General features: G+C 39.7%; 1 protein-coding gene across 1 annotated transcript in view; it reads right to left on the bottom strand.

Annotated features, from left to right (window-relative positions):
* Positions 1-12,876, bottom strand: part of LOC126162925 (nuclear protein localization protein 4 homolog) — a 301,306-nt gene extending 288,430 nt beyond the window's left edge. Inside the window, exons 1-2 of the mRNA XM_049919743.1 lie at positions 12,741-12,876; positions 12,268-12,348 (exon numbers count right to left, since the gene is read on the bottom strand). Of these exons, the coding sequence (XP_049775700.1) occupies positions 12,268-12,348; positions 12,741-12,761 (102 nt within the window). The 5' untranslated portion in view covers positions 12,762-12,876. The remainder of the gene's footprint in view (positions 1-12,267; positions 12,349-12,740) is intronic.
* Positions 12,877-15,262: the final 2,386 nt, after the last annotated feature.

The following is a 15,262-nucleotide window of genomic DNA, read 5'->3' as shown; positions in this document are numbered from 1 at the left end:
GGGGACAGATCTGGAGATCTTGCTGGCCAGGGTAGTTGACTTACACCTTCTAGAGCACGTTGGGTGGCACGGGATACATGCGGACGTGCATTGTCCTGTTGGAACAGCAAGTTCCCTTGCCGGTCTAGGAATGGTAGAACGATGGGTTCGATGACGGTTTGGATGTACCGTGCACTATTCAGTGTCCCCTCGACGATCACCAGTGGTGTACGGCCAGTGTAGGAGATCGCTCCCCACACCATGATGCCGGGTGTTGGCCCTGTGTGCCTCGGTCGTATGCAGTCCTGATTGTGGCGCTCACCTGCACGGCGCCAAACACGCATACGACCATCATTGGCACCAAGGCAGAAGCGACTCTCATCGCTGAAGACGACACGTCTCCATTCGTCCCTCCATTCACGCCTGTCGCGACACCACTGGAGGCGGGCTGCACGATGTTGGGGCGTGAGCGGAAGACGGCCTAACGGTGTGCAAGGCCGTAGCCCAGCTTCATGGAGACGGTTGCGAATGGTCCTCGCCGATACCCCAGGAGCAACAGTTCCCTAATTTGCTGGGAAGTGGCGGTGCGGTCCCCTACGGCACTGCGTAGGATCCTACGGTCTTGGCGTGCATCCGTGCGTCGCTGCGGTCCGGTCCCAGGTCGACGGGCACGTGCACCTTCCGCCGACCACTGGCGACAACATCGATGTACTGTGGAGACCTCACGCCCCACGTGTTGAGCAATTCGGCGGTACGTCCACCCGGCCTCCCGCATGCCCACTATACGCCCTCGCTCAAAGTCCGTCAACTGCACATACGGTTCACGTCCACACTGTCGCGGCATGCTACCAGTGTTAAAGACTGTGATGGAGCTCCGTATGCCACGGCAAACTGGCTGACACTGACGGCGGCGGTGCACAAATGCTGCGCAGCTAGCGCCATTCGACGGCCAACACCGCGGTTCCTGGTGTGTCCGCTGTGCCGTGCGTGTGATCATTGCTTGTACAGCCCTCTCGCAGTGTCCGGAGCAAGTATGGTGGGTCTGACACACCGGTGTCAATGTGTTATTTTTTCCATTTCCAGGAGTGTAAGTGTTCAAAATAGTACCGCCAACTTCAATGCACTTAGTGATCTGCTTTTCAAAGGACTGTTCACAGGGCACAAGCATATCTGTAGGAATGTCAGCACAGGTGTTCGTGATGCAGTCAACCATGTCTTCATGGCCTATTGGCACTTGCTGGCACTGTTATCTTTTAAATATCTGCACAGAAAGAAATCCAGCAACATCAAATTCAACAACCTAGTGGGCCAATTAATACAGCCACCTCTTCAAATCCACAGTCCAATCTAACCATGGTTTAGTACTTCCTGTGCTTCGATTGCATAATGCGCTGGCAAACCATGCTGAAACCACATTTGCTGTAGAAAGTCCAGGGCAACATTCTGCAATAGTGGCATTAGTTCCTGTTCCGAAAACATTTTATATTTATGTCCATTCAATGTGCCATGCAGTAGTGGCATTAGTTTCTGTTCCGATAACATTTTATGTTTATGTCCATTCAATGTGCTATTGATAAAATATGGACCAATGAGTTTGTTCCATTAACCACCCAAGGACGGTGATGGTCAACATGCCATAACCAGTGGGGATAGTCTACACTCCAGTAACGCATGTTACGCCGGTTAACACTGCCATAGTGCACGAATGCGGACTCATCAGAAAATAGTACCTCAGCAAAGAATGAGGGGTCATTTGCATTCGCTGCCATGCCAATTCACAAAACACTATCTGGTTATGGAAATCAGCAGCATGAAGTTCTTGATGCAGTGACACACGGTGTGGATGATACAAATGACGATGCATCTACCTATGAAAATACCAGAATCACTAATTAATTGTCACACGCTTATCCGTGGGTTGAGATGCACTGCTGCTATTTCATTAGTTTTTCCTGTAACATGTTTGTTTCATTTCCTTTTGCCAGTCTGTACGCTCCCATAAGACACAGATATTCGCAACTTTGTAAAAGAATGAATGAGAGAGAGAGTGCTTTTCCAAGGCAACAGCCGCGTCGTCATTTCTCCTACATTCTTCATAAACCAGGTTCATTACAGTTTTTTCTTCTGTGGTTGCAATATTTATTATCAACTTGCACATCTGTTCTTCAAATGATAGTTATGTGTGCAGGCAATAAATATTGCACAAGCACTATAATGTTTAGAGCCGCTATCTGTTCTATGTCTGCATGATATATGAGCTCTAGTAGCAGTGTACTGCCTGTTACGATATGTCGTAGTTCGCTACATGGCCACGGTAGCAGGACCGATGGCCCTTGTAGTCTGGTCCCTTCAATCCCACAAACTAGCCAACCAGCCATGGTAGCCTGCCGAGTAGGCCCCAGATTGATATATCGGAGAATCACAATGTTGTTAATTGGTGTTTCCAATTGAAAGGTCTGTCCTACGCTTGCAATATGGAGGTGGGTTCCCATGTGCCACTGGATATTCAGGGGCAATTGAGTGGCATTAACAGGTTTTCTGTTAAAACTGACTGCGAGAAAGAAGTTGCTATGCTGTGAAAATATGCAGTATCATTTTCTTTCTGGCAGTCAAGTTTAGCTACAATACCGTGGGATTTAAACCAACAATGTGCTGTTTTGTTTTCTCCACCACAGTCAGTTTTAACAGGAGAGTTGTATTTAAGGCTTATCAGCTTGTGATTAGAATACTGCTGCAGCATATGAATCATCAGAAAATTTGTATCTTATCCGTTTGCAGGTTAAAACTATGCAAAACACTGACAATGAAGCTACTGTTCTCATAGATCCAGCAACAGGAGAGAGGACCTCATACCCCACATACCAGTGATCCTAACTGATTTACCCATTCATTTTTACAATTGGGTACCCATCTCTATCCCTCTGATTACAGCACCATCTGTGTCTAAACTAAGAAAATGCTTTACATGAAACATATATAGATTTTGCTGTAGAATTGTAATCTGCAATTAAAAAAAACAGGGTTACTACTGAATATTTCCCAAAGTTGCCTCCTACCACCCATGTACGGGGTGGGGTGGTGGGTTGAGTGCAGTATCATTGGATGTCCCTCTCTGAGGGAAACAATTTAGAATTATAACTTTTTTTTATCCACTGTGTAGTTTTCAAGATATTTCAATGTCTTCAGTTAAAATGAAAACCCAGTATATATCATGTACATTAATAAAATGTGTAGCCTATGTCCATCCAAATATTTATTACAGTATCATGTAAAAATGTGAGTTAAATCGGTGAAGAACTTTCCGAGACTTTCGCTAACATTTTTCCTTGTATATAGTACATAGATATTTATACACCATGTATATTAAAACTGTGAAGCCTATATCTTTCTGCACATTTGTTAGAGCATTGTTTAAAAATCTTAAATAAAATGGACAAGAACTTGTCAAGATTTTTGATAACAACGTTAAACAATTACTTGTCTTTATATAGTAGTATAATAGATGAAATGGAACAACATAAAACCAGTTGAAGGAAAATTGGAAGCATAGGTGACACTGATTGGAAGAATCCTTAGGAAAATGTGTTTCATCCAAGAAAACATTTATTCGACAGACTTCACCTACTCTGCAGATAAGGCATGTTAAATCACAGAGGAAACATTCTTCTTTGCAGTTCAGAAGAAGTAAATGTCAATCTGTTATTAATTAACTGCTGTAGAATCCGCAGTAAGGTGTCAGAAATAGTCATGCCTACCAAAAGTAATAATGACCACATAATTCTGGGAACAAAAGAATGGGCTGACACTGGAACTGAAAAACAATGAAATCTTAAATTCCGACTGCAATGTATAACTCAAAGACAGGCTGGGTGCCAATGATGGTTATATATGTATTGCCTTTAAAAATCTGTTAAAACGTAGTTACATTATTACAGACACCATATGAGAAATTAGCTGGGTGAAGATAAGAATCAAATGTGGTTCAAACATAATTATCAGATGCCTTTATAAACCATATTTTATGAGCTGCATGGCACAAAACTTCAGACAGAACTGGAGAATGTTGTAGATGTGTCTGCTAATCACACTACTGCAATCGAGGGAGACTTCATTTTGCGATAATGGAAAGGGAAAGTCTAGTAGAATCTGGTGCCAGTGACAGGGATTCTGGACATCTTTTTGTAAATCACTTTGAGCAGATAGGTAGAGAACAAATTAGTAAGGTCAATATAAATTGATAAAATGAAACATGGAATCAAATAACGCTGAGGAGGGAGTCAGTGACGACAAGGCTACTATAGACTCAATGACTGCAAGTGTTAAAGGGGAAGTTAATAAAGGTTCAAAAATAATTTTACTTATGGAATGTGACAGGAAACAAATTACAGAGAGTCTGTGTAGTATAAAGAATTCACTCATGCAGACAGATATTAGAGCACAAATGGCTCAAGTCTAAATGAACTGTACAGAATACCTTGGACGCCTAGGTGCTGTGTAAGATTGTGAGGGATGGGAAAGACCCACTGCAATTCAATGACCACAATGGAAAACTGCTATGACAATAAAGAGAGCTTCATTATGGGTTTCAATGAAGTTCATGTTCATTGATAAACAAAAGACAACTAAAGCCAAAATTAATCAGCTTGTAGAACAAGAATGTGAACAGTATTCTCCGATTTCAAAAGTAAAATTTTGTTGATTGATCTTATGAAAAATCTTAAGAAACTTTGGTCAGCGAATCTATTCAGTAACTTAGTGGCCACATCAGCACTGTAACAGAAGATGGCAGACAGATGATGAAATACTTTAAAGATTATTTCACTAAGGAACATCACAGCAAGGTTCCTACTTTCAATCACTGCAGAAATACCAAAATGGCAGATATTGAAATATGTGATCACAGAACAGAACATCAACTAAAATCATCTGACTGAGGAAAGATACCTCTATGATTAAGTAAAAGAAGTAGTTCCTTTTCTAGAAGCAATTTAGTGTCGATCACTGGAGCATGGAACGGTACCAAATGATTAGAAAAAAAGCATGAATCATTCTCACTTTCAAAAAAGGTTCTTGGACATACACATATAATTGTAGGCCTGACAGATATGAGAGTAATTCTCAGAATATCCCAAGAGAGTGGTATAGTGCCCTTACTATTTACAATATCAATAAACGACTTAGTGGGTAGTGTTGGAAACTGTGAGAATGTTTGTAGACATGCTGTTCTCTATAGGAAATTTGAAAAGCCAGAAAAATTTAGTGAAGTGCAGTAAGATCGCCAGAGGACTGATGCTTGGTGGTGGGACACCCTCAACATAAATACATGTGATCCATTGTACATAAATAAATTGAAAGGTTCGTTAACATTCTGTTTGATTACACCAGTAGTGACAAGCCACTGAAAGCAACAACAACCTTAACATATCTAAGAGCAACCACCCAGGGTGACCTTAAGTGGAACAACAACATAAAACTAGCAATACAAAAATCAATTCTAGCGCACTCCTGTTTGCCTGGGACCATTGCAAGCTACAATTAGTAGAATTGATGGAGAAATGGAGAAGATCCAAAGATCCAGCACATTTACAAAAGGACTGCTTACCTTAGTGAATGTAAGGGCATTACGGAGGTGCTCATCAAACTCCAGTGGGAGATGCTATAAGATAACTGCTGCCAGCACAGAGAAGTTTACTATTAAAATTTTGAATGTATACATTCCAAGATGAGTCAGGGAACATATAGTTTCCTCCCATATACATGTTATAAAATGAGCATGGTGGGAAAACCAGAGACATTAGAGATCATATGTACAGAAGTTTACTGATAATCACTCTTCCCACTCTTCACAGATAAATATAAGAGGAGAAGGCAAGGGCAGGGAGGGGGACAACAACAACAGTGGTACCAGAAGTACTATCTGCTGAATCTGGACACCATAAGGTAGCGTGAAGAGCACAGATGTACATTTCTATGGTACAACCTTATTACTGCTACTATTATTCCTGCTGTCTCAAGATTGGTACGCCACCCACTCAATGTCAGAATTATGTAGGTTGCAATACCTAATCCAAGAACCTATTAAAAAACACAGGTGGGTAAAATCAAACAACTGCATATAGATTGCCAACATTCAGTTTTGTGTAGCCAATTGGAGGACAGTGTTATGTGGAAGAGAGGAAACAGCTGACATGTTTCAAGCAATGGAATTTACAGTTTTTGAACTCGTTCTGGGTTTGCTCCTTGGCTGCCCCCCCCCCCCCCCCCCTCTCCAAATTATGACTAGGTTAGGACACAAGGGCTTGGTTTAAATTGTGAACAGTTACAGAGTTGAATATGTTCCATGTTTGTACTGAAATCACGATGTTACAGACTGGCTTCAATTCATCTTCAGAAAACAAGTCACCTGCTTGCTACTTCTTAATTTGCTACCTAAAACCAGTTGTTGACACTTCTTGCATCTTCATCACATTTCACAGCAACAGTTGCCACCACTGCTTTGTTAAATCCTTATGTTTCAACAGGGTCCCAATTCGTAATACTTACCACCAAAGGCACCATCAATCAAATCCTGCTGAAAGTATAGATCAACTGAAGATGTACCCTTCACAACCCTTATTTGATCCATTCCTGAGCTTGTCTGTCTGTTTGTGACCATCAACAACTAAGCCTGATTGAGAAGGTCATAAGAAAAACAGCACGTTTCAGCCTGGGTTCTATTACAAAAGTGCAAGAACATCACAAAAATGCTCATCAAACTCCAGAGGCAGATGCAACAAGACAGGAATTGTACATTGTGGAGGTGTTTACTGTTCAAGAATGTATGTTTCCATAAGACTCAGTAAACATATTATTTTCTTCTACATACAGCTCATGAACTGGCTTTGGTGGAAAAATCTGAGAAATTCAAGTGCTTACACAGGCTTATCGATAGTTGTACTTCCCACGCACCATTCACAAATGAAATACACAAGCGAAGAAATGAATCAGATACCTGAAAAACACCATAAGGTGGCTTGCAGAGTATAAATGTATGTGCAAAATGGAGATGGCAGAAGACTATGTGACAACTGATGCAATGATTACACATCAATTAATGTAATTTCAAGAGAAATGTATCACTTTCACTGTGAATCATTTCTTTAAGCATTTCAACTGCCACAACCAATCAGAGGTTGAAAATACTGCTACAATTGTAAGGTTCTTTTATTTAGAGCATGACCAGCTTCAGGCTCTTATATGCCCATCTTCAGCTGTTGTAACTTGGTGCTATGACCACGAGAACTGCGGTGGACAAGTACAAGATGTGGTGTGCTAACAGTGAGTGCAAACCTGTGACCATTCATGCTGTCCTTCTCTGTATATGTTCAATATCTCCTAATAGTGCTATTTGGTAAGGGTCCCACACACTTGAAGCAATTAGAACCAGTTGCACGAGTGATTTATATGAGTTGGCCGATTCCAACAGTGACTCACTGGTACTATAATAGGGTACAACGTTTTTGAAGTGCAGAGTTATACAATTCTGAACATTTAAAGCAAGTTGCCAACCTTTGCACCACTTTGAAATGTTATCGGGTCAATGGAAGGATCCGATTGCATCTACCTGCTTTGACCCATGATGTAACTGTTGTGTGACGTCACTGAGGAGCAGTATGTTAGAAATTGATTGTGGTTGCAAAGGGCGTGTTGGAGTAAACAGCAACATACTGTAGTGTGTGGTGTTTGTTTCTACACTGTTTGGGAGTGATGTTAGTGTAGTACTGACCTTAGTGCTGCACATTACTCATGCATTAGCAATATGTTATTTCAGTGTCATTGGTTATTGGCTACCGATTTATTTTCAGTTTTTTAATTGTTAATGGTTTGAAAGCGCCTCTCTCTCTCTGTTTTTTTTTTCCTTTTTTTTTTCTTTTTAAATTACTACCTATGGATGTTCAACAAACTTTACTAGTCATCAGCTGGTTGCTGCTATGGGCGATGATATGGTCATACAACCAAGTTCTCCAGTTATAAGGCTGCTTGGTGGAATGAGTGAAATGTCAGCAGTGTGCAGAAATTATGAAACTGAGAAAAGTCTGTGCTTCTGAAACCAGGTACAAGTGTATGTAGCATTCTTTTCTGTGGTTTTCAGTAATGGTTATTTTGGCTTTTTTGGAGTGTGTGTGTGTGTGTGTGTGTGTGTGTGTGTGTGTGTGTGTGTGTGAGGGGGAGGTGCCTGTTATCGTTGTTTTCCTTCGAGTTACATAGGTGAAACTAAATATCTGGGTCCAGATTTTTCGCTATTTTTTTTTTCTCTCAAGGATTTTGTGTATGTTATTTTTTGTTAATGTCTGTTTTGGAACGGAGACATTCTTATTGTATATTTAGCTTGTCCTTGCCCAAGACACTCTCCCACTCTCCTTTCCACACCATTAGTTTCATTTTACTGCTGAAGTGAAATATTTCACATGGTTAAATATCTTAGTTCATGGATGTATTTAGTGACTTTTAGGGTTGCCATATTGTATACACTAGGAATTGGAGTGTCCGCCATCTTGATGACATCACAGCTCAAAGCAGACGGGTGGAATCTGTCACTTCCGTATTGCCATCTTATCAATATTGGCCTATTTCATGGAAAGCCTGAGAAGAAGAAGAAGAACAACAACAACAATAACCACACACACACACACACACACACACACACACACACACACAAGCCAATGTAGTGAGAAACTCAGTTACATAAAGGTCCATCTCCCACTCATCACACCAAGCACTGGAGTTGACAGCAGTACTTTTGCGGAAGAGCTCACTATGATGGTTAACAAGAAAAGCATTACAATATTCATTCACAAGTCTGCAATACTCAGAAAAAATAAATAAATAAATAAAATGAAATGAGTGTATGGCATCGTTGGCCGGGAGGCCCCATCTAGAGAAGTTTGGCCGCCAAGTGCAAGTCTTATTTCAGTTGATGCCACATTGGGCAACTTGTGCGCCGGTAATGAGGTTGAAATGATGATGAGGACTACACAACACCCAGTCCCCAAGTGGAGAAAATCTCCAACCCAGCCGGGAATCGAACCCAGGCCCATTTACATGGGAGGTGAGCATGTTACCACCCAGCTAAGCAAGAGGACAATACTCGGCAAATCTTTTACTACCGACTACATTTTACAATACAATGCAGCAACAAACTCACACTTGCTTTTATTTCATTTAGGAAACAAAATTAGCATGGATGATTTAAGGTGGTGTTAATTCCCACTGTGATCTGTTACTGTAAACATATGACTAGATGTAGATGTTGTTGTTGTTGTGGTCTTCAGTCCTGAGACTGGTTTGATACAGCTCTCCATGCTACTCTATCCTGTGCAAGCTTCTTCATCTCCCAGCACCTACTGCAACCTACATCCTTCTGTATCTGTTTGGTTAGATGTACCGTAAGTCAATTGTGATATGAGCATGTCATATATGATCTTCCTAATGGTACTATCCCAGTACTAATCTTCTGTGATTAAGAAAAACAACTGAAACTCTAAATCCATACAACCAGACTATATGAAGTGACTCAAACCAGTTGGGAGTTCAATCAGGGTTGCCACAAGTTTCCCCAAGTGAAATTCCCTGATTTCTAGACAAGTTTTAGCATTTTTCCCCAACAAATTTTGAGAGCTCAAGGGTAAGTAAAGAGATAAGTTGAATGGTATATATGTTACATTAAGACCACTGTTGTTATTTTAATTTAATAAAGCAAAACATATTTGGTAAATATGCATTTCCTTGGAGTTGCAAGACAGGTTTAAAATATATGTTCACTAATTTCAGAAATAACCTCAGAAAAAAGTAGGTTTCTTGAAAAAAGTGTATAAGGCAGGGAAGAGTTGCGTAAACCAACTCCATAGATTGGTGAGTCTAGATCCTACAGATTAGTGGGAAACGATGGGCTTCAGATGGGTAGGCCCGATCCATTACAGATACCCGCAGAAATGGCCTGCAGTTCTGGCCGATCGTGGGAATCCACTTGTGTGGGCAGCTATTAAAGTGTCACAGACAGCATGTTGATAAAATGAGACTGTGGTGATCAATCAATGCCACAGATAACTTGCGCATTTCTCTGAGAATCGATACTAATGACGACAGGTAGCAGCTCACTGTAAAGATGATCACTGAGCCACAGACAGACACATGGAAAAGACAATCACACTCTCACAACTAAATTTTCAGCCATAGCCTTTGTCAGAAAATGAGAGCATCCACACATTCACACAATCACTCGACTGCCATCTCACATCAAAACAAACTACTCCCCACAATTCCCTGTCTCTTGCCAGCAGCTGCTAGGCTAGCAGCGAGAAGTGGTGGCAGCATTGACTGTAAGCTGAATGGAGTGGTAGGAAGGGGAGAAGCAGTACGAATGAGTGAATACGGAAGTGGCACATGATCTCAGCTGCACCCAGCCAGCAATGATGTATGACATCTCAGTAAACAAACAATGCCATCTGCTGAGAGGAGGAGGAGGATATTAGTGTTTAACGTCCCGTTGACAACGAGGTCATTAGAGACGGAGCGCAAGCTCGGGTGAGGGAAGGATGGGGAAGGAAATCGGCCGTGCCCTTTCAAAGGAACCATCCCGGCATTTGCCTGAAGCGATTTAGGGAAATCACGGAAAACCTAAATCAGGATGGCCGGAGACGGGATTGAACCGTCGTCCTCCCGAATGCGAGTCCAGTGTGCTAACCACTGCGCCACCTCGCTCGGTCATCTGCTGAGACAATAATAAGATTTTTCCAGTGTTTTTTTTTTTTTTTCAAATTTCCTTGATATTTCCCTGACATGGTTGAAATTGCCTGATTTCCAGAACTTGTGGCAACTGTGTCAATGAATTTGGCTGGGACTAAAGTATCTGACTTGGTGCAGTAGTGGTAATTTTTTATACCTAAATGAAATGTCGTATAACCCATGAGTCACTAGGAACTGATACATTTAACTGATGTGTATATGAAAATTGTTTCAAAACTGATACAACAGGAGAAATCGTATTATAATAGAATGATCATGTGTGCATTACTCATAATTTGTTTTTATATCTGCCTAGAGAAAAAAAAATTATCGACAATACTTCTGTTTCTACTGAAATGGAGCCAACATCCGTAAGAATGACTCTTGTGTCACATGTAGAAGGTAGGAATTTAACGTTCCCATCCTCAAGTTAGTTAGTCTGTTTAATTTTGCAGATGTAAGTCACCCGTAAAAAAACATATTAATTCATGGGAAACATCCACTATGAAGAACTTTTCTCTTTCCTTTTACTCTGTTCCACTGTAATTTTAAATCATTAACAGTGGTAATTTACAGAATTCAGTGGACAAAAAAACCCTAATGACTGTATATGGAATTTATCAATAAGCTCTTGGGGAGAGTGACATATATGCACTGCAATGAAAACATACAATATAATGTTGAGAATGTGTTAAAAATTGATTACATATTGCATACCCAATGACTGACGAACTAGATCAATATAATAATGATACTAAGTAAACCAATCTAACACCAATTTGCAATCACTCATGCAGCAGTACAAATTACCACTTTCACACTACATTAATGATGACTTGGTTTCCACATCATAAAGGAAGTAATTGTAGTTGCAACTAAAATGCAACATAAAAATCTTTTGTCTCAACTAGATGACTCTCCAAAAGATCACAAGACTGATATCACATTAGAAGACGTATTATTCACGTTGGGCTGGTTTCTGATCTAAGGAACTAGCACCTAGATTATCAGTCACGGTTGTAATAAAAATAACTTGGTGCTGTTAAAGGCGATTTAAAGAAAGATACGCGGTGAAGAACAAATTAAAATAGAAAAAGCTACGTATCAGCTCCGTCGAACACATTACTGTTGGCAAACATATTTTTTAATGTTCGAAACAAACAAACAGAAAAGCCAGTAAACAGCACATACGGCACTGTTCGTTCATTTTTCGAACACCTCACCGACAGCGTCACATGTAGTATGTATGGCACCTAAGCTGATTACGTGGAAGTATTTGAACCAAAAAGTGCTGCGAAATATGAGAGTTATTGTCTTCTCGGATACATGAAAACATTCATCGAAACATGCTAAAGTCACTTGGAACGTTAACACACTGCAGAATTTTACGTACCACAAAAACAGGCTACTTCGCATTTCATTTTATTTTCTAGTCCTGTGCTAGTCTTGCAGGTCATTACTCTCGACACTATAACTCTAAAATGGATAAAAGTAATAACAAAAAAATAAAAGAACGGTACGTACCTTCTCAAATAAGTGTAATATAGAGTCACTTGGTTCAACTTCCACGCGTTTTGTTCCTTCCGACGACTGAACACGAAGGGTCTGACGAGATGGAAACAAAACAGTTTTATTTTTATTTTTTTAACAATTATACGCATATGAAAATTAACTGAGGTTAAACATGTAAACAAAAACATTTCAACTACGAAATCATTTCATCATATTTCTCGCGACTAATGCTATAACATTACGCAGCAGTGGTATGCTTGCATTTGGAAATACAATGAAATCATAAAATAATTCCAGAATTAGAAACCTTATAGGGACCCTGCAGGGTACTGAGCAATGCTAAAATAACCTAACAGTGACGAAGCAACAATGCTTTTAGTGAATATGGGAGAATAAGACAGATTTATACACAGTTTTGTAATATCGGATTGAAAAATACGTTAATTCCTATGTGTTTTATTCCTTCAGAATTCGAAGAGGCTTACAATGATTTTATGTTTTGACATAATGCTCCACTGCTCTCTACTTTTGTAACTACGCTCAGCTGTTCTGTTGCAGTCACACGGTCACCTAACTATGATCTTTGCCGAAACTAAAACATGACAACAACGTTTATAAACACTTGGAACTTCGTAAATAAAAGACGCAATGCCATCACTTTACCCCTACTTGCACTGGTAGGCGTTAACTATATCGATTCAATTTCACTCCATTAAAAAAAAAAATCTAATATCTAGTTGGTACTTTTAAACAGTTAAAAGCTTCTGTCCTCATCTCAAATACAAATCGGTTATTATGAATGTGTGTACACTTTTAACCAAATATAATAAAAACTACGGAAGCCACAACAAAATCACGACGCACAAAGGTTAATAAAAATTCAGAACAATAAAACAAAATGTGAAAGTTTTCCAAAAGCAAGCTACCACATTTCTGTATCTAGTAGTTGTTACAGTAGTAAGAAACACAGTCATTAAATTGTAAAATAAAATACCCTGCCGCTCTAATGGGTATCCTAAGTACAACCTTCAAACAAAGTTCAAAGAAAACAGACTTTCATCCAGCTGATATCAGTTGTGGCCATGCAGAGGATCTAGGGTTGTCATCCGTCCCGATATGTTGGGGCGTCACCGTTAAGGACCATCTTGTCCTGACATCCCAACAAGACGGAATTTTGTTCCGATTTTACAAAATACTGTCGCGAACTTGGCTGAAGTACTGAAGTAACGCCATCTATTAGCACAACATATAAGTGCATCCTCAATTACTTTTATTTATGTCGACAAGTTTATGTTGATAAAGTCGCCTCACAGTTGGGATTGCATGTTGCGTGTCCTGTATCGACGATGCAAGCACCTTCTAGATTTAGCGTAATCATCGAGAAAATATTTAACGAACTTAATGCGGAAGAATCGGACAGTATCCATATGGATAACGATCTAATTAGAAGATTATTTCTAAACGTAAAACGAACAACGAGTGCAGATTAGTAATCCATATGGATAACGATCTAATTGGAAGATTCTTTCTAAACGTAAAACGAACAACGAGTGCAGATTAGTAATGTTGGAAATGTTTACAATGGGTATAAAGGGCGTGAAATATATAGTGACGTGCACTTCGATGACTAAGTGTTGTTGTCGACTATCTACCGTTCAACAAACTAATTTATCATAGTTGATGAAAATGCCCAAGGATAGAAATAAAAAGTGTCTCTTTTCGGATGATTACACAAAAGAGTGGTATTTTGCCAAGAAAAGACTTACGGTTCAGGAAGCGTTGCGTGAAATTTGCAGCTGTTTCATCTCAGTAACTCACGGAGGCAAGGCAGATGTGAGGCATCACATTTCTACAAACAATCATACAAAGAAATCCGCAGTAGCATCGACATCAACGTCTATTTCTACATTTTTGATTAAATAAGATACCCAGGAAGAATTGCTGGTTGCTGCTGCAGAACTAACAACAGGTCATAAAGTTATCAAGATTCTTCAGTCCTTCATTTCTCTTGACTGTGTCGTAAAATTGAATGCTGCAGTGTTTGCTGACTCCAAAGTCACCAAAAAGCAATCTACTGCCAGGACCACAGCTTCATCGATCGTTAAAAACATTCTCGCTCACAGTCCATGTCAAAAAGCATTAAGATAATTGCAAGAAGTTTCATTTTACTGCATAAGCACCAACACATCGAACCACAAGAATGGTAAGGTGTTTCCTTTAGTTGTTCAATACTTTAATGAAACTAACAGAATCCAACAGAAGCTGTTGAAGTTTGATTTGCTGAATAACGAAACATTGGAGACGATTGCAGAGTTTTGTCGAGATACTTTAAGACAGCTGCAAATTCCAATAGATAAATAATTCCCTTTTTGATGGAGACAATACCAACTTCAGAGGGCTTCATCGACGCCGCCAATGAAATGTGTTTCACCAAATTAAAGAATAACTAGGATAAAATGTAGAACGAATTGGATGCCCTACCCATATTCTCCACAGTAGGATATCAAGCTCTACTGGAGACTTAACTGTCGACTTTGAATAATCGCCATGAAAATATTTAATTATTTTTCAGTATACACAAGAAGGAGAGAGCAACTGAAATTATTCTGGTTACGTGTTGATGTCAATCATCAGGCTCTTGTCAAAAGCAACGTGGCTCTCGTTAATGCCTGCAGTTGAGAGAATCATTAAGTTTTGGATTCCATTAAAATAATTTTTTAACGCCATAGACTGGCCAAGTAAATTAATTTCAGATTTTTTCAGTAGTCCAATCAGTGAAATTTCTGCAGTCAAACTTGGTGCTGTTTGAAAAAACATAAAAAGCGTGAAGAAGAACAAAGTGTCGATAATTGGAATAAAAAATATATTGATCAACACTCAAATATGTCTGTATGAAAGGAAGACTGTCAATTTTATTGGCATACAATCCAAGATGAATTTCAACAAATTAAAGATTGAGAACCCTAACCAAGAAATAATTAATTTGATTTCGAAATATGAGGAAGAC

This window comes from Schistocerca cancellata, chromosome 2 (assembly GCF_023864275.1).
Source record: "Schistocerca cancellata isolate TAMUIC-IGC-003103 chromosome 2, iqSchCanc2.1, whole genome shotgun sequence".
NCBI lineage: Eukaryota > Metazoa > Arthropoda > Insecta > Orthoptera > Acrididae > Schistocerca > Schistocerca cancellata.
This window is presented reverse-complemented; position numbering and strand designations above follow the sequence as displayed.